Source organism: Pongo abelii, chromosome 16 (assembly GCF_028885655.2).
Source record: "Pongo abelii isolate AG06213 chromosome 16, NHGRI_mPonAbe1-v2.0_pri, whole genome shotgun sequence".
NCBI lineage: Eukaryota > Metazoa > Chordata > Mammalia > Primates > Hominidae > Pongo > Pongo abelii.
In genome coordinates, this window is record NC_072001.2 from 80,305,613 (window position 1) to 80,325,261 (window position 19,649).

The window sequence follows — 19,649 nt, forward strand, 5'->3', positions numbered from 1 at the left end:
GCTGGGGGTGGAGGGCGAGAGATCATCACAGAAGTCTGAATCAGTGTCCCTGGAGCAGCAGTGAATGCTAAACACAGCCAGGTATGAGGTCTGCACAGCACAGGGAAGCACAGGGTGTGGATGAGGTGTTTGGGGATATCTGTGAGGATTCTCACTGACCCTGAAACCAAAGAAACAGGTGTGTCTGGTGCCAGGACCAAGGGAAGACCAGCAGCTGAGCCTGGGTCTAGGGTCAGAGCAGGAGCCGCTGTGAAACTGCAGAAATTTCATCCCAGTCCTCAGATAACTCCCAGTCCTCAAGGGAAGGAGCTTGCACTCAGAGTCCGGCAGTCTTTTTGTTTTGTTTTGTTTTGTGTTTTTTGAGACAGAGTCCCACTCTGTTGACCAGGCTGGAGTGCAGTGGCACCATGTCGGCTCACTGCAATCTCTGTCTCCTGGGCTCAAGAAATTCTCCTGCCTCAGCCTCCCGAGTAGCTGGGATTACAGGTGCCCACCACCACACCCAGCTAATTTTTGTATTTTTAGTAGAGATGGGGTTTCATCATGTTGACCAGGCTTGTCTCGAACTCCTGACCTCAGGTAATCCACCCACCTCAGCTTTCCAAAGTGCTGGGATTACAGGCGTGAGCCACTGCGCCCGGCATTCTTGATTTGTGTCCTACCTCTGTAGGCTGAGAGTAAAACGTTAAATAATGAATGGTCCCAGAGAGCACCAGGCTCCTCACACAGCCCAGCTCCCCAGGCCTGGGGTAGGGGGAGCATCTGACTCTACTTAGAGCCATGTTTCTCCACCATGTGGCTGTGTGCAACAGGTACACTGGCTGTGTTGGGCAGAGCAGAGCGATTTCCCAGACTCCAACATAGAAGCCTTTATTTGGCAGGTGCCATCTTTGTCTCTCACTCTGACCTTGGAGCCCAGTGGCCTGCTTCGATCCTACTACACTCATGGGTGGCCCTGGGGAGCCCCTCAACTCTCTGAGCCTTTGTTCCTTGTCTGTAAATATTGCAGTAGTAAACCAGCTTTGGTGGTTAGAGGATTGAGAGTGGAGACGTGCAGGTTGATGGCCAAGCAAGGATAAGGAGCTCCACGTGCGATCCCCTGCAGGTGTGGAGTCCAACTAGCCCCCAGGCGCGGAAGGCCTCAGGCTCAGCTCCAAGGCCCTGAACCTGCTGAGGCTGGCAGAGAGAGCCAAAGGGCCTCCAGAGGCTGCAGGGGTCTGTCCCTGCCTTCAGGGAAGGGCATGGGCATAGGAGTGGGGCTCCCCTGAAGCTCTAGGGGCCCATCTCTGTCTCTTGAGCAAGTCCCAAGCCCAGGGGAGCCTGCCAGCCCTCACACCTACAGCAAATCACAGCCGCAAAGCAGGACACCCCAGGTCCAGGTTCCAGGTTCCAGTAGCTGCCTCGTGGTCAGTATTGCTGAGGGCAGGTGCCATACTCATGCGCAGTGTGTCCTTGTCCAGTGCCTGTGTTGTCCCCTCAGTGGGACCCCTGGGAGTCCCTGGAAGCTCACAGGGCTCTGATGGGGTCCCTGTCAGCCACGGGCTTGTGGGCCTCCCAGCACAATGGAGCCCAGCCCAGGCATCTCTGGGACTCGGCCAGCTGGGCTGCTGAGGTGAAGGGCCCTGTAAGGCCCAGCAGGGGCCATCAGACTGGGACTCGGAAGAGAACCGTGGCACTCTGGAAACTCATTTCTAATCTCAAGGTCCCGTCAGCCCAGGTGAACACAGAGTCGTTCATCTGACAACATTAATGCACATTTGTTCTCTAAAAACTAAAAGTCTGTCTTTGCCTTCTTGGCCCTCTCTGTTCAACACTTACCCTGGGCCATCTCAGACAGCTGTAAGTCATCCTCATCCCATATTTATTTGCTTATACATGGTTCCCAGCAGTACTTGAGTCAGGGGACCCCTAGACACCAAGTCCCTAATTTAACAGGCCATCTGAGGCTTGAGTCGTCTCTGTGGAACCACACCTGCTTACAGACTGTAGTGATGGGCGCTCCTCACCTGTCAAAGCCCCCCGCCCTCTTTCCATACCTGCAGCCATTCAGGCTCCTGGGAAGCCTTTCCTTGCATTGTCCTGGAGTTGGCCTCCCTGTCTCTGCCCCCATGAGTCCTGGCTTGGGCTGGGAAATGCCAGCCACTAGTGCTCCCTCTGCTCCTGATGGCCCCACAGAGATCTCCAGGTGAGATCAGCCATTCCCTCACAGCTTTGGCTTGGAACTCTCCCTTCCCTCCCTATCACCTCCTCCCAAATACTCTGGGTAAGCAACTGACTTGTTTACTGAGGGCTCTGGCCATCCATCCATCCATCCACCCACCCACCCATTCACCCATCCACCTATCCATCCATCCATCCATCCATCCACCAATCCATCTATCCATCCATCCACCCACTCATCCATCTACCTACCCATCCACTCATCCACACATCCACCCACCCACCCATCTACCCATCCATGCATCCACCCACTCACCCATCCCTCCATTTGTCCACCAGTCCACCCATCCACCCACCCACCTATCCACCCATCCATCCATCCACCCACCCACCCACCTACCCATCCATCCATCCATCCACCCACCCATCTACCCATCCACCCACCCATCCATCCATCCTTCCTTCCATCCATCCATTGATCTATCCATCCATCGATCCATCCATCGATCCATCCATCCATCCATCCATCCATCCATCCATCCATCCATCCAGTTGTACCTGAGTGTTTGGTCCTTTGCCTACCTCACTTTGTCAACCAATAATGGTGGAGAGGAGTCGCATTGTGGGGTACTGACTGTAGGGCAGTGGAAGGAGCCTGGTTGCTACCCATTGACTTAGCGTCCCTGTGCCTCAGTTTCCATATCTATACAATGGGGATGATTATTCCTGCCTCAGAGGACTGTTGTAAGAGGTAGAGGGGACCAGTGTGTCTGGCTTCTTTAAAGGTGCTGGGTAATGGGTCATTGAATCTGCAAGCAAATGATCTGGTCCCCTCCATGGGGCACCTCAGGAAGCAGCCATCATAAGGTCTTGTCCTCTTGAGGGCCTCACTGAGGCGCTTCTCCAGCCCATCACCCAGTGTGTCTGTGAGCAGAGCTGTGTGTAGGCACCGGGTGCCAGGATCCAGTGGGGAACCTGAAAGACCCCCCTCTGCCTCCATGGAGCTCAGCCCTTCCTACCTCAGGTTCTCAGTCCACAGAAGACAAGCAACAGGAAACTAGGTGCTAGCAAACCCACAGTGTCAGCCACACCGCCTGCAGAAGTCACTGCTGGTGTGAGGGAGGAGAGCACCCCAGCACCATAGAGCTCCATGCAGCTACCTTCCAAAGCCGCTGCTAGGTCTTGCTTCCCCACCTGTGGGCCCGTGCTGGAGCTTTCCCAGTCATCTTCAGATGTAACCCAATCCAGTCCAACCTAGTATCACAATTTCACTCTCATTCAATTTAAAGCTCCCCAGTCCTCCGACTTTCACTGGAAGCCTCTGATGGGGAAAAGAGAACAGGGTCGGTTTCCTCCCTTGCCGTGGGGTACCCACACTGCACTGCCAGCTGCCTCTGGGGTCTCCATGGCGGGGGGGGTGGGGCACAGGGCCGTGACTGTAAAGGGGAGAAATGTCTCATTGCCCTGGTACTGTTGTAACTGGTGACAGCGAATGCACACAGTTCAGCCCTTTCTCTCCCTGGCACCTAGGCAGGTTTTTTGGCGACCCTGACCCCCTGGAGTCCCTGACCACTCCATTCCCTACAGCCTTCCACTTCCAACCCCTCCCATTGCACCCAATAGTCTGCTCCACTCAGCTTCTCCTTGGGGCTCCTCTCTCCCTGTCAGGCTGTTCTCATGGACAGAATTACCAGGCAGCTCTTCCTGGCTACCTTCCACGGCCCCCACTTGGTTCCCAGGGAAGATTTTGGTGCCAATTCTTGGACATAGCAGATGGGAACTCGGACCAAAACCCAGGCGTCCCCCTCCAAGGTTGGAGGCTTAGCTGTCCTCTGATAGATGCTGTATTCTGGAGTGCCAGGCAAGGGAGCGTTTGAAAAAGGCTCTGTTCCCCTTAAACGGACCCTCTGGTGGAGGAAGGTGTGTAGGGCGAGAGGGGAGGTGACGAGGTGACTCATTTCTTCCAGCCTGGCCCCAGCTGAGGGAAGGTGTTTCTGGTGGCGGAGGTGGCAGGCAGGCGGGGAGGGCTCGGGGAGCTGCTGCTTGCTGAACTGCCCATGGGTGACAGGCCCTGAGTGTGGGGCTTTGCAGAGAGGTGAAGTAATGGGAAGTTAACAGCCAAGATCGTGGCTTGGGATATCTGGGTTATATCCCAGCTGCACCTGGCAGGTCCCTGGGCAGATTGGGTAACCTCTCTGGGTTACCTTTTCCTCATCCATAAAATGGGAGTCATCACCCCTAGCCCAGTATCTGCCTTGTGGTGAGCCCTGATCTTGAGTCCACCGTTCTCACCTATGCGCACAATTTCACTTGCTTCTCAGGTCACCTCTATGCAGTGAGAACTATTAGGCCCATTTTCACAGGAAGGAAACAGGCTGAGAAGGGCCAGGGTCACGGGAGGTGTGAATCCACATCTAGTTGGTCAGACCCTTCCCAGCCTCTCAAACAGGCCCGAGTACCCTCTCTGACCTGTGGCCTACACTAACAGGACTGTGCCCTAGAGGGGCGGGCTGTCAGGGCCCGAAAAGGGGTTAGCCTCCTGCCCCCACTTTCCCAATGAGGAAACCAGGTCCTGAGAAGTAAAGTGGCTTGCTTCAGGCCCTGGTGTCTGTGGTCTCGCCCCTGCAGCCACCAAGAGTGTTATGGGCATGAAAAGGGGGAAGTGGCAGTAGTTACAGAGGGTGCTTCTCCACTCAACCAGTGGGGGTGTGGAGGGCCCTGGCCAGCTCACAGGCCTGGGCCATGGCTCACACCAACACCCACCAGAGAATGAAGCCAGTAGGCTGTCCCTGGACAGAACAGGGCACCCAGGCCTTGGCCGCACTGCCTCAAGGCAGAGGCAGGAATATGTTTCCTCCCAAGAGCCTCCTCCTGGAGTTCTGGGATGCAGCCTGGAGCCGATGGCCACACACTACGGATGGCGAGGGCTGGGTCCCACATCTGGCTCAAGTGAGCCTCCCAGAGGAAGAGACTGTGCCCGCTCCCCACCTGGCACCCCTAGTCCAGGACAGGTTGTCCTGGGTGCCACATGGCTGGGCCGTGACCACTGGCTGTTCACGGGTTCCCCAGGGCCGCACTCCTCTGACCCAGCCTGGGCACCAGGCTAGCCTCTGTGGATCCGCAGTAACCGAATTATAGCCCAAAATACAGCTTTGATTTGAGGTGGAGATCATTTGAGTGATCATTTTCAAGAGTGAGTTTTTCAAATCATGTTTGGATGTTCCAAAATAGAAAATGGTTCCTGGGCTGTCTACTAAATGGCTGATGTAGGTATATGGCTTTGGGGACAGGTTGACCTGCATTCAGATCCCAAACTCTGCCCTTTGCCCATTGAGTGGCTTTGGGCAGTCTCTTTCCCTGTTTGGGCCTCCTGTCCCCATCTTTGCCTCCCGAGATCTGTGCTGTGATCAGGAAGATAACGCTGTGACACCCTTGGTGCAGTGTGTGCCCGGTAGACTTGATAAATAGAGATTTCACAAAGGGCAGGGACACAGGCAGCATTCGGATGACAGAGGTTGGACAGGATGAGGGGAGAGGGAGGTAAGAGGAGTGGGGGACAACTAGGGTAGGCCCCCTGGGGGTGATGCTGATGCTGGGCCTTGGGTGGCGGACCCACACGACTGATTAAGTTACAGGATGATTGGTTTATTCATTTCCTAAACACATCCTGAGCCTGACTCTCCCAGCTCAGAGCACTGAGTCAGACCCATGCCCTTGAGGAGGTGGCAGGGGTGGGGGTGAAGGAGGAGGGCGCAGGCTGGGGGAAGGGGTGCAGGGCTGGGAGGCATCGTGAGCAGCCCCTGGAGAGTCGGGCACTTCCTCGGAACAGCCCAGTCCTTGCGACAGTAGCTCACTCGGCCACAGCCCCTGCCAGCAGCCCAAAGCTCTGAGCGACGGACTGGGCGGGATCCTGGAGCCTGCAGCCTCTGGGGACTTGAGCACGGCGGTCACAGCCTGCAGGGCCTCTCGCTGCTTTCTGACTCCTCCCGAATGGCCAGCGTAGGTTCCGTTTGCTTCTCTTTCCACTCTGGGGGCCTCCATAAGGAGAGGGTTCCCTTGGCGTCAGGGCTGGGCTCCAGGTGGCCTCTCCAGAGGTATCAGGAAGGAATGACAGGTCCCCTGAGAGTCCAGATTCTCGTCCTAACTCTGAAGCCTCAAGCAAGCCATTTCATTCTCTGGCCTCAGTTTCCTGAGGAGTGAGGGGAGCCGCACAAGGTGGTTCCCAGTTGTGGGGCGGGGGGGGGTGGTCTGTGGCATTCTGACATGAATCCTGGTGTCCCTCCGGGCAGGGGCAGGAGGCTGAGGCCCCAGATTTGTTTTTCTTCCCAGCCGCCAGGGGCTCTGACCTGAGGGTCTGGAGTGAGGGCAGAGGCTGAGGGGTGGGAAGGGGAGGGCTGCTGGCTGCAAGCAGCTGCCCACCAAAACCACAGAAATGGAGGCCTGGTCCAAGCTAGCCCAGTGACGCCAACCTGGACATGGGGGTGGATGCCTGCCTCTGAGGCTGGGGGGACAGCTTCTGGCCTTCCAGGCTACACAGGCTGCTTGTTGCTCTGTGGACAGCTGAACATGGGCCAGGCCCTCCTCAGGAATTTCTAGGGATGCTTATGGAGGGGGTAGGAGCTTGGGGTCCTAAGTGTCCTACAGGCCAGAAGAGCTCACCTGCTGAGAGTGGGCTGGAGTTGGTGGGGAGGGGGGGCACTGTTGGGGCAATTTATGCCATTGCTACCTCTACTTCAGATTCTTCTTAGACCTTGGAGAATACCTTCTCCTTCCAGCACCTGACTCAAATGCCTCTTCCTGCAGAGAGCTCTCCTGGATTTCGACTCCATCCCTGCTCCCCTCACACCCCTAAGGTGGCATTTGAGGGGAGACTTGGGTCAGGGGAAGGAGTACCAGGCTTTACCTCAGTCAAGTGTGTGCGACCCTGGAGTGTGTGTGACCTTGGAGACTGTAATGTGTGTGGTCAGGGGAGCTGGGACTTCTTCCTCCAGTCTCTGAGGCCTTAGGGGTCCTCAGGGATAGAAAGGAAGACAGACTAGGTGCGGAATGTCAGGCCTGCCTTGGTGCAGTTGGTGACAAAAATCCTGTCTCCCCAGCACCCCTCAAGCTCCCCTGGAGTAAGCCTGCATGCAGCGCCTGGGAGAGCTCAGAGGGTTGTGTGGGGGAGCCTGGCCCTGGGACCCACTCCCCAGGCCTGGGAATGTCCTGGGAGACCTCTGTTCCTTCACAGTCCTTAAAGACTACCTCCCTCCCCCAACTTCTCACACCCAGCTTCCCACACCAGCAGCTCAGACACACACCTGCAATCCACTGCCCAGTGAGAAAGGAGAATTGGGTTGGCCAAGAACAACAGCCAGGGCAAGCTGGGCAAGTGCCAGGCAGCAGAGGGTAGCTGTCCCTAGAGAGTTCTCTGAGGCTCCCCACCCCACCCCAGTCCAGAGGTGAGTGTAGGGTGTGCTTGCGCATGCTCTGACCTTGACTGAAGTCACCCTCCATGCCCACCTCCCTGGATCTGCGTGAAGGGGGCGTTTCCTGAGCCCACAGAGAGCCCAGCGCAGCATCTGGCACATGGCTGGTGCCCAAGAAACTGCAGTTGCTGTGATGGCCATGGAGACTGCAGAGTGCTGAGGTGAAGGGCAGGGACCCCAGCCAGACAGCCTGGGGTTCAAGGCCAGGCCAGCCACTTTCCAGCTGGGCCACTCTGGATGCGATCACATGTCATCCTCCTATACCTCGGTTTCCCCACTTAGCTGCGATAGGGATATTGGAAGGGTGGCACCATGAGTGAGTGAATTTCAGGGCTGGCTGTCATCAGGGGGACTTAAGGGTGGCCCTTCCCATCTGCTATCTCATGCTGATGCATGTCCTCTCCTGTGAGCTCTGATGCCAGGCCCGGCACCCCCGGCCCTGTCAGCTGGGTGGGGCTCACTTATGTACTTGTCACCTCTGCAGATGTGAGGGGACCTCCCGTGTGCCTGTGTAAAGCCAGGTCTGGAGTCCCAAGAGCTTGCCCTGAGCAGGGGAGATGGAGGCAGGAGAGAGGCTGTTCCTAGAGATGGTGGGAGGTCCCCACAGGGCTGTGCTCAGTGTCGCCTGGTCGTGGCCCTCATGTGTCCTTCTGTCCTGTGTCACAGTGCAGGGACTTCACAGCCCACACGGGCTACGAGGTGCTGCTGCAGCGACTTCTGGATGGCAGGAAGATGTGCAAAGACATGGAGGAGCTACTGAGGCAGAGGTGAGCTGCTGGGCAGGCCATGGGGAGCGCAAGCAGGAGGCAGGTGCCTTCTGCTCGGCTCCTGGGACAGTGGACAAGGCCCCCATCCCAGCCAAACTCTGTCAGAACACGCCCTGCTTAAAAAACACTCTCCTGTGTTCCCTCAAACCTGGGCCTCCCCCAAAGGTGGCAGGTCACTGATGACCTTTCAAATGCCCTTTTTTTTTTGCAGGGCCCAGGCAGAGGAGCGGTACGGGAAGGAGCTGGTGCAGATCGCACGAAAGGCAGGCGGCCAGACTGAGATCAAGTAAGAGCTCCCGGGCCCTGGGGCTCACTCCTCCCCTCTGCTGGCAGTTTCTGGGCCTTTAGATGAGGTGTAGGTCTTCCTGGCATAGGGGAGGCTGGGCAGAACCAGGGTAGGTCTGGATTGCTCCTTGGTGCCTGGTTATCGGGCATTCAGGGTGAGGCCAGGTTCTGTGTGGGAGGAAGCCCGAGGGTCTGAGTGCTGGAAAGGGTCTGGGCAGGGGAGACAGGAGGCCATCCATCCTCAGTCATTTGCAGCACAGACTTCACCAGCCTGGGTGGCCTCCACTGAAGTCCTGAGGGGCAGGTGACAGGCCTCTGCATTGGTGGACCAAGTCCCCTGCAGCACTGGCTCAGCGTGGGCTTCAAGGATGGAGATGTAGCCAGAGACGGGGTTCCAGGAGGGGACACACCGGGGTTCCGGTACCAGCTCCTCACCCCCCAGCTGTCTGACCATGGGCTGGCTGCTGACACACTCCGTGGCTCCGTTTCCTCATCAGTGATGGGATAGTAATGCAGCCCTCCTCAAAGGAAGAAGTGGGCTCATGGGCTTAGCTGAGGCCTGGTTAGAGGGCAGGCCATTAGGGGAGTGGCTCTGATGAAGCGGGGGTCTCCAGCCCCACAGGTCTCTGCACGCAGACTGCTGGGGTGGGAGGAGAGGTGAGGAGATGAAGCTGAGTTCAGGACAGAGCCACCCTAACAGTGGAGTGGAGGGGCTGCTCTAGGAAGGCCCAGACTGTCCCCCTGGGTGAGGACAGAGCCAGGCCAAGGGGCAGACAGACCACCGGCCTCCAAGTTCTTAAAAGGGCTCTGCAGAGTCCTCCTGCCGAGGGGCCCTGAGCCTGACCCTGCAGCTGCTGTGGAACCCCTTCCCCTCCTGCCTTCTCCCCCGAGACAGGAACTGAATGTGCCATACTCTGAAGGTCCCCCAAAGACACCAGGCACCCTGGCGGCTCCTGCTTCCAACCAGGAGCCAGAGATCACAGGAAGGCTTAGATGTGGCATGAGCCGTGCGTGAGGCCAGAAAGTGTGCACACAGCCCCGGGAGGACGGAGGGCTCTGAGGAGCCCTTGGAGCTCTGGTCCCGGCTCGGCCAATGTGAGCTGTGGGACTGTGGGCAAGTCACCTAGCCTCTCCGAGTTTGTTTCTCATCTCCCACTCCAGCGAGCTGCTGTGCAAATCAACAAGAACATGGTCTGAGGGCCTCCCAAGGGAAGGGCTGAGGGCCAGGTGCAGGCTGGGCACAGAGGAGGGCTCAGGACATGGCGAGGAGTGAATGGACGTATGCAGGGAGGTGTCTTCTGCAGGAAGCAGTGCCCAGAGCTCTCAGCCAGGGGAGGAGCAGCTGTGGGGACCTGGCAGCATGACCAGGGGAGCCCCTCCTGGCCTCCTTGCCTCACGGCCTCCAGGCTGGAAGAGAACTTTCCCAGAAAGAGAGGGTACCTCATGGGGAGAAGTCAGAAACTCAGGAGAGGTGGAGAGGGTGGCCCCAGCAGGGCACAATGGGAGCCAGGCTGGAGTGGGTCTGTGTGATGCAGGCTCAGGGGATTGTGAGTCACAGGGGATTTACAGCAGGGAAGGAGAAGCTACTCACAGAAAATACAATGGGGGTGGGGAGCAGGGTGGGCCTCGGGAAGCGGGAGGTACGCAACATCTTGCTCCATTTGTAGAACTAGGAAGGGGCCAGGTGGAGGCTCCGGGCGGCCCTGATTGCGCCATGGTTATTCAAGGCCAGGTGGGGAAGGGTCTGCCCTGACTTATCCTTTGTGTGGCCCTGGATGGTCCTCCCTGTCTCTGAGTCCAAGGTCTGTACCTATGGAAGGGGATGGTCACTGGGAGAGGTGTTCTGGGCAGTCACAAGGACAAGCAGAGAGTGCCAAGCCACAGGGGTTCACTGCACACAGTGGGGCTCCATAGTGTTGCTGTTGACCCATGTAGCATGAAGTACTGTTGGTGAGGCCACGCAGCTGTTCCTTTCAGTGTAGGCCAAGCATCCATCCTCCATCCATTTAGTCACCATTTAATTGAGGACCTACTATGTGCCATGCCCTGGATGGGTCAGGAGGATTCACTAATTAAATAAAATAAAATAAAGGGCTTTGCCATTCCTTAGCCAGAGTCCAGCACACTGAGGGTGACTTCCTTCTCCTTCCTAGTCCTTTGCATTGGGGCCCATTTACGCCCCCACCTCCTCCAGGAAGCCCTCCCAGACACCTTGCCTTGCCTCACTGTCAGAGTCTTGGCTTAGACCCAATTACCCTTCCCCATGCCAACCTGAAGGGCTTTTGGTGGGTAAGTATGAGCAGTGGCCGTGGACCTGTTTCCTCATCTTGGACTCCTGTGGGGGGGAGTGTGTGTTGGCCCTCAGGAAAGATGGCCCGGCTCTTCAACGTTGGGGCTGGTGGCCCACCCTCCAGGGCCCATCCCTGAGTAGGGGAAGCCCCTGGCCTCCCTGAGGCCCACAGCTGCCCCCCAGGTCTATGGGATGCTCATTCCCTGCCCCTTGCAGAACGGGCAGGGGACTGGGGGATGGGAAGCCTAGGAACAGGGTGCAGAACGAGGACAAAAGCCAGGTGGTTAAGTGACCCTGTAAATAGCCTAGTGAGCCCTGAGGGCAGAACTGCTGCCTGAAGGTGCTGCATTTCTGCACATTCCCCTGACCTCAAACCAGCCAGGAGCCACCCTCAGGCCTGGAGGCTCAGGCCACTGAAATTAACAGGAGGTTATATCTTAAGTGATTTTTGACATGTATCTCCTTCACATGTTAATTCAGCAAACATCCATGGGGCAGTGGCAATGGAGGATGGACAAGTAAGACCCAGTCCCCAAACTCCAGGGATCCCCACCAGCGCTTTCAGTGCATTTTAAAGACAGCATTAGGGCCAGGCGCCGTGCCTCATGCCTATAATCCCATCACTTTGGGAGGCTGACCTGAGTTCGAGACGAGCCTGGCCAACATGGTGAAACCCCGTCTCTATCAAAAATATAAAAATTAGTTGAGCATGGTGACGCAAGCCTGCAGTCCCAGCTACTCAGGAGGCTGAAGCAGGAGAATCACTTGAACCTGGGAGACGGAGGTTTCAGTGAGCCCAGATTGCACCACTGCACTCCAGCCTGGGCTGCAGAGCGAGGCTCCATCTTAAAAAAAAAAAAAAAAAAGACAGTGTTAATATTTGCAGGGGACTTACCAATATTGCTGACGTCCACGTGTAACTTCATGTGTAACTCATCCCATTGCTCTTTTTGACTCCGCTCTCAGGAAGCTCAGTCTGAAATTCTGTGCTCAAATACAATTGTCCAGCCCTGCAGAGACTTTGCCTGACTCTCCTTTCCAGCCTCTGGGCCTTTGCTCCTGCTGTTGCCCGGTTGCTCCCCTGCCCAGTCCCACCCATCCCTCAAGGCCTGCCTGAAATGTCACCTCCCTCAGAAAGCTGTCACCTCCACTCCCCTATTGCTCCTCCTGCGTCAGGTAAGGTGCTTGGGGTGCTGCTTGCCCCCAGAAGCTGCACAGGGCAGGGGTTTGGGAAACAAAGGAAAATCAAGGCAAGACCAGCTTCCTGTAGCCCCTCTGTGGTTACCAGTGGGCAGGCACAGTCCCCAAGGGGTGCAGGTTTGAATCCTCACGTCCCTGCCTCACCCCCACTTGTCACAAACCAAAAATGCTGTGGTTTTCCTGTCAGAGAGATTTTTCAATTTTTTTTATGGTCTCTCTTCCTCTGAACTCAGAGAGAATGACGACATCGCTGAGGATATTGGCGGGAGAGAGCCAGGCCCTGTTCCTGTCAGATGTCCCCCAACACTGGCTCACTATGGGCACAGCCACAGCACAGGGAGCCGAGAGGGCTACTCCTGTCAGCTGGTGGGCAGGCAGCAGGGACACAGTGGGGTCAGAGCAGGAAACACACTGGAAATCTGGATTGTATTTGAGCACAGAATTTCAGACTGAGCTTCCTGAGAGCCGAGTCAAAAAGAGCAATGGGATGAGTTACACATGAAGGCACTGGGGACAGATGGCAGGAGGCAGAGGCCTGTGCGGGACCCTGTCCTCGACATGCGATGGAGACACAGTAGAGGCGCTCAGGGAGATCTTGACAGTTTCCCTGCGCAGACAGGGGGAGGAAGCGGGAATTTCATGGGGCAGAGAATGACTTTATGTGGCCCCCAGATCCTCCCCAAGATCAGAGCTCAAGGCTGTTCACTTTGGGAGTTCTGGGGCAAAGCTGGGCTCCTCCTCTCATCCACAGAGCTGAGGCTGCCTCCTTGAAATTTCATCTGGGGCCAAGAAAGGGAGGAGTGTTCTGGGCCTTGCTGTGTGAGCTGAACTAGGGTGGCCTGATGGTTCCAGCAATGGGGACAGGGGACCTGGGGCAGGAAGGCCTGCAGCCCAGGGGACAGCAAGAGGGGCCTGGAGGGGCCAGAGCCTGCCTGCCCAGGTACCCCAGACAGAGGCAGCACCAGTATCTACGCAGCACCCAAGGCCTAGCCTGTCATGGGGGCAAATGGGAGTTCAAGATGAGCACAGACCATCACTGTCAAGACTGTCCCAGGGGTGGGACAGAGGCTGAATGTCCACCTGGCAGTGCTGTACGTTCAGGCAGGCTCCCAGCTTTCAGGTGGGGGCTGGGAAAAGGGCCAGCAGCTCCCAGAACCTGCGATTCCTTACAGCACCCCCCAGCCTGAGACCATGGACCAGGGTGGCCCACAGGTGGGTTTGGGGTTGAGAAAATCTAGATTATGAGCCTGGGGACAATGAGGAGGAGAGACAGGCATTGCCCCTGTCCTCAAGGGCTCATGGTTCAGCCGGGTGACAGACATCCACTGGGTCAGCCCAAAGTGACATCAGTGCTCAGAAAGGACAGAAGAGGATGCCAGGCAAAGATGCAGCAATGGAGATGGGCACGTGCAAAGGCCCTGAGGCAAGATGGAGCCTGGCACCTGGAAGCAATGGGGGGAGGGGCAGAGAGCAGGGCTGACAGGTGGGAGGTGGAGGTGGTGGGGCAGGGTCTGCAGTGGTGGTGGCAGCTAGCGTGGGACAGGCATGAGATTTAGGAGATAAAATAGAAGGTGGAGGCAAGGAAGGGAGAGGACAGAGCCTGGGGTGACTCCTGGGTTTCTGGTGTGTATAGCTGGTGGACAGTGGTGTCTTTGACGAGAGGGGAGCCCTGGAAGAGGAGAGGTTTGCAGGGCAGGTGCTGAGTCCGGTTTTGGACACGCTGAATTTGAGGTATCTGTCAGATATGAGACCCAAAAGGTGAGGGCGGGGAAGTGAGTATGCAGGCCCTGAGCTCTGAGAGGGGCCTGGGCATGCTGTGGTCACGAAGGAGGCGGGGCTGGAGGGTGGTGTGCGTGAGGGCTGGGTTGGGGGTGCGGGGACCAGGCTGTGCCTGGAGGCCTCTAACTGAATGAGGGGGACTGAGCTGAGGGGTGATCTGACAGGAAGCAGAGGGATTGGAGGTGTCACTGCTGGTGAGGAGTCAGAGAAGAGTCCTGAGCCCCACAAGGGAAGGTGGGGTCACCACACAGCCACCCCTCTCCTTCCTCTCCTTGGTTCCGCCTCTTACCGCAGGGTGGCCACGGGCGCAGCTCCTTCACTCCTCTGACCCTTGGCTTCTCATCTGTGAAATGGGATAATAAAGGCACCTGTGCTGGCAGAGTTGTGAGCAGTTCTGACGTCTGGATGGGCATCAGCAGCGCTTGGAGCCGGGCCCCACCCCGAAGCCTCAGACTCGGGAGGTCGGGGAGGAGCCTGAGAATCTGTATTTCTAACAGGCTCCGCGGATGCTGATGCTGCTGGTCTGTGGACCTCATTTTGGGATCCACGAGTTTAGGGCGAGGGGCCTGGCCCCCACAGATCTCCCCCAGGCCTGATCCCCAGGCTCCTGCCAGGCTACTGCTCCTCCTTGGCCTCTGCTTCCCCAGGTGTCTACTGAAAGGAAAAGCCCCCTGAGAAGCCTGCCTGGTGCGCTGCCCCCGCCACCCAGGGCTGTCCGGTGGGCGTCATGAGGCCATGTGGCCGCCAGGGGGCAGCCGAGCTGCTCCACAGAGAGGCTGCGGGGAGAGCCAGATAAAATATTGGATGCCCAGGTGAATGTGAATTTCAGATAAACAACAAATACTTTAAAAATAAAAGTCCGTTTTAAATACTACAAGGGGCATACTATACTCAAAAATTCATCTGAGATTCACATTGCACTGGGTGTCCTGTTTTTATGTGTTCATTCTGGCAGCCCCCGCCCATCATTCCCTGCCTCCTATGCACGGTGCTGGGCCCTTCCCTCCCTCCCTCCCTGGCAGACAGTGCCCACCTCTCACCTCCTGAGCCCTGCCCTACTAGCCTCTCCCACGGCCATCCAACCTCCTCCAAACATCCCCCGGGCCACCTGCTGGGAGCCCATCTGAACACTGTCCCCTCCCCTTTATGCAGCCTCACCCTGGGGCCATTTGGTACCTGCCAAGGAGAGAGGGCTGTGAGTGTGCGAGAGGAGTTCAGGGGAGGGACGGAGGGTCCTGAAGACAATCCCCTCTTCTCTAAGAATGAAGCTAGGAGCACAGGTGGTGGGGGCCATTGGTACCTCCTCCTTCTGCCACATTGCAGGGGGTTGATTGCTTTTATTTGCAGAGAGCTTTGTCTTCCAGAAATCAGTCTGGGGCCCCAGTGGATGGTCACCATCTGGCTAAAAGGTCCCTTGGTTCTAGAGTGACCCAGGGTCTTCCCACCAAAATAAAAGTCCTCCCCCCTACCCCGCCCCGCTGGGGGACAGCCTGGACTGCAGGTTCCCACTGTGCTCTCCTCCTCCTGACCTGGACCGGTCTGTTTTGCAGCTCCCTGAGGGCCTCCTTTGACTCCTTGAAGCAGCGTAAGTCCCCTACCCTGGGGCAATGGGATCTTTCGGGACTGCGAGGCTGGTGGAGGGTTTGGGGGGACAGAAGATGAGGTGTTGGGGCTGGGGCTGGGCTGGCCCACACAGGGGTGAGTTGTGGGTGACTGAGGACCATCAGATCTGACACTGGGGACCAGTATCTATGCTCTGACCCCAGAAATGGAGAATGTGGGCAGCTCACACATCCAGCTGGCCCTGACCCTGCGCGAGGAGCTGCGGAGTCTCGAGGAGTTTCGTGAGAGGCAGAAGGAGCAGAGGAAGAAGGTGAGGCAGGTGCAGGGGGCAGGGGAACTGTTCCCCCATTGCCAGCCTCTCAGTTGCTGTGGGGGTAGGGGGCTGACCCTCCTGGTAGAGCCAGTGGAGGATGGCAGGGGTGGTGGTGGGACAGCACCCTAGGCTTTGGGGCTTGAGGGTGATCTGAAGTGGGTGGGGAGGGCAGAGGCCTGGCCGCTGGCACCAAGGCCAACTCTCAGTCCCAGAGCCCCATGGAGGGTTCTTCCCGTCGAGCTGCCTCACGCCTAGGAGGATCCTACTACAGTAGACTGTAGAGGGTCTGTGGCAACTTGGCGGTGTCCAGAGGAGGCAGTCTGAGTTGTGGGGGTCACTGGAAACCGGTGTTGAGTCCAAGGATCACGGCGGATTGTCCTGGAAAAAGGCAGACTTGCAGCCAGTCACTCCACAGGACTGCCCAAGGCTGAGGGGTCAGACACAGACTGGGGTGGAAGAGTTGTGTGGCATTGCTTAGCATCCAAAGGTACTTCTCACCCATATGTAGGGCATGGCTATCCTGAGACAGAGTGACTGCGTGGAAGTGAGGTCCCCATCATGGGAGGTGTGTAAGCAGAGGCTGGCAGTGGCTGCAGCCTTGAGGTTGGGGATGGGTTCCCTGGAGGGCAGGCAGGACGAAGGCTGGCCTGGAGGCTGGGCTTGGGCCTGTGAGGATGGGGGCTCAGCCTCTCAGGGCCTTAGTGATGAGGGTGGTGCCCAGCATAGGGTGGGAGGGCAGCACACAGACCTGCTTCCTGCTTGGGGAGGAAGGATCGTTGTAAAGTGGCCGAAGAACTGAAAATGAAAAGACACAGCTGAGCCTCGAAGGGGAAGAAGCTGTACCTGAGGCTGGGGCCAGGCTAGGCCTGGGTGTCCTGGCCATACCACTTCCCAGCTCTGTGCCTCAGTTTCCCTCTCACAGGATGGGACACATATGTCTACCTCCCAAGTGCTGGGAGCTCAGCCCAAGCCATCGCCCCTCAGTCTCCACAGACAGGGCTCCAGCTCTGGTTAGCAGCTCTGCTGGCAGAAATGTAGCACGGCTGCCCGTGCCACCTGCCCATCTGCCAGCTGGGCTTTCAGGATTCTAAATATGGGGTTCTGAGCAGACAGTGGGTCCCCAGAAGCCAGCCCAGGCTTGAGGTGCTGGAGCAGGCACCCTCTCTGAGCTGGGACCTGCCCGCAGAGCCTGCAGAGAGCCTGCCAGGAAGGAGGGACCCCGGCCCTGCTATTTTGAGCCCTCCTGTGGCAGAGGAGCTGCTCTGGCTGCAAAGGCTGTTTTGGACAGAGCACTCTTTTCCCAAGTGGCCAGGGCCCCGCAGGCAGAGCACTGTGTTGTAGTGTGTGCCATGTGTGTCTGAGCCTCTGTGTGTGTGTGTGCCACACAGCAAGGACACATGCTCACAGGACGGTACACACCCCCTACGCTCCCCTGCATATGCCTGTGAGCATGTGTCCTTGCGCAGCCCTGTGCACTTGGGTGTTTTGGGGTGTGTGTGTGAGTGCCTGTGCCTCGCTGGTCTCCCAGCTGGCACAGAACCCCTCCCCGGAGACCCCAGGCACAAACTGGCTCAGTTCTCTTCCTACCTCATAACCCAGTCGCTGTCCTGGCTGTTTTCCCTTCTCTATCAGAACAGGAAGCCTGGGAGGTGAAGGGAGGCTTTGGCCCCAGACCTCGGCATAGGGGCCCAGTGGCCACTGTGCCTGCATGTGACCTGTGGTTGTGTGTGGGTGACTGTGGGAGTGTGTACTTGTGAGTGGCGTCTGTGGGTGTGCACAGGAATGCCTGTGATCATGTGTGTGGGCAGCTAGGGATGGGGCCTATGTGCCTCCGAGTTAATGTGGAACTCTGCATGTGTGTGTGTGCCACAGTATACACACACGTGTGAGCAACTGTGATGCCTGCAGAGGCTCGGGGATGCAGGATGAACGACTGTGTGCGCACGTGTGTTGGGGCGGGAACTCCCCAGCTGGAGACCAAGCTCCAGCCAAGGTCTGCAGCAAGGACCTCAGGGCACACTCATGCCCTGGGATTTTCTGTGGCCTTCCATTGTGAGGGTCACTGTGAAGCAGCAGGCTCTGGGGGAGGGAGGGCAGGCTGTCACCCTCTCTCCAGAGCCAGGAGAGGTGCTGCGCCTCATCCCAGGGACACTCCGTCCTCTTGGCCTAGGGGAGCTTCCCGAGGCCGCGGCCCTCGGCTCAGAACCTCGTGTCCCCTGCAGTATGAGGCCGTCATGGACCGGGTCCAGAAGAGCAAGCTGTCACTCTACAAGAAGGCCATGGAGGTGAGCGCCAGGGCCTGGGGCCGCGGCCTTCCCTCGAGGAGCAGCGCAGGGATCAGGGTGCGATCCTGGGCTGTGGCCCCGGGCAGGGCATTTGGAACAGGCTGGCCTCGGCCTTGGTCCCGCAGGGCGCACCAGCCTACGGGGCGCTTGGGCCTGCGCTGGGCGCCATGGCCCCGTGGGGATAGGCCCGGGCCCTTCCCTTGGGGGGCTCGTGAATGAAGGGCAGACGAAGTCAGCTGGGGACTCCAGGGGTGGAGGGAGGAGGGACCCCTGAGCTGGATCCTGCGAGACGCTGGACAGGAAGGGAGAGGGGCTCCTAAGAGGGCGCGGCATGGCGAAGGGCGTGCCCTCGCGGAGGAGCACAGCCCAGGAGGCGGGGCCCGGGGCAGGCCGTGCTGTTCTCAGTGGGGAGGGCCTGAGAGCAGGACTGCTAGCAGCCCCCACGCCTTCTCCATCTCCTTCCGGACCCCCAGATCCCTGTCCCTGGTGAGGATACCCCCACTCCACCCGCAACCCTCGCCAGGGAAAAAGGGAGGCTGGGCTAAGGGAGCCTCACTCCCGGGGACCACAGAACAGGGCTGTGCAGCCCCCAAGTCACGCCCCTCCACACCCCCAGTCCAAGAAGACATACGAGCAGAAGTGTCGGGACGCGGATGACGCCGAGCAGGCCTTCGAGCGCATTAGCGCCAACGGCCACCAGAAGCAGGTGGAGAAGGTGCGCTGGGCTGCTGGGCCGTGTGGGTCGCCCAGGGCTTGCGGCAGTGGGGGAGGCACGGAAGGGGTGCCGTAGACACCCCCAGGCAAGATCTGCATCTGGGGATGCTGCCTGGCCCTCTCTGACCCCCAGTCTCCCCATCTGTGAAATGGGTTTCCTAGAGAGAACCTCAGGGCACGGACAGGCAGGTCAGCTGGATCCCCTTTGCCACAGTCAGGCGGCACTCAGGGACCCATTCCTCGGAGCAGGCCCACTGAGGCCCACAGGGCGATGAGAGCAGACGCCAACCCTCACACAACCTTGGAGAAGGGCTCAGTAGGCCCATGTCACAGAGAGGAAACTGAGGCTCACAGTAAGTGACTTGTCTAAGGTCTCAGAGCCAGGAAGCAGCAGAGAAGGGACCCCCAATTCAGGTGGTCTAGAGCCCATGCTCCTGATGCTGTGGCCCCTAGGCCAGAGTAGGGGTATCAGAGCTCCCAGAGCCCAGGAAACACATCACTCATTGCACAGACAGGAAGCCTGAGGCCCAGAGAGGGAAGTAGCCCGAGGGTGAGCTGGGGGCAGTCAGTCAGCGGCCAGAGCCCAAGTCCCAGCCAGGAGGCTCAGCAGTAGTTGCACCTCTCCTGTGGGTTGTGGTCTCACTCTTCACAGGCATCCTCCTGGGCTCGGTTCCTGTCTTCATTCCCTTTCCATGGAGCTAGCCTGTGGTCCTCTGTGGGCAGAGGTTGCTGCTGGATGATGGCATCTGCCCACAGTTGGCTCCTGAATGTCCCCCCCCAGGGTGGCCAGGGAAGGTGTGACAGTCACTTCAGGTCTGCTGGGGT

At 58.2% G+C, this 19,649-nt stretch overlaps 1 protein-coding gene across 2 annotated transcripts in view; it reads left to right on the forward strand.

Moving 5' to 3' along the window:
• Positions 1–19,649, forward strand: part of PSTPIP1 (proline-serine-threonine phosphatase interacting protein 1) — a 40,783-nt gene that overhangs the window by 12,913 nt on the left and 8,221 nt on the right. The window contains exons 1-7 of one of the 2 annotated variants that reach the window (XM_024232841.3): positions 6,047–6,159; positions 8,295–8,395; positions 8,607–8,681; positions 15,500–15,534; positions 15,716–15,822; positions 18,048–18,110; positions 18,727–18,825. In XM_024232841.3, coding sequence (XP_024088609.1) covers positions 6,151–6,159; positions 8,295–8,395; positions 8,607–8,681; positions 15,500–15,534; positions 15,716–15,822; positions 18,048–18,110; positions 18,727–18,825 — 489 coding nt within the window. In that variant the 5' untranslated portion in view covers positions 6,047–6,150. Of the gene's footprint in view, positions 1–6,046; positions 6,160–8,294; positions 8,396–8,606; positions 8,682–15,499; positions 15,535–15,715; positions 15,823–18,047; positions 18,111–18,726; positions 18,826–19,649 lie in introns of those variants that run through there. The other variant, XM_054531660.2, reaches the window with a different exon arrangement.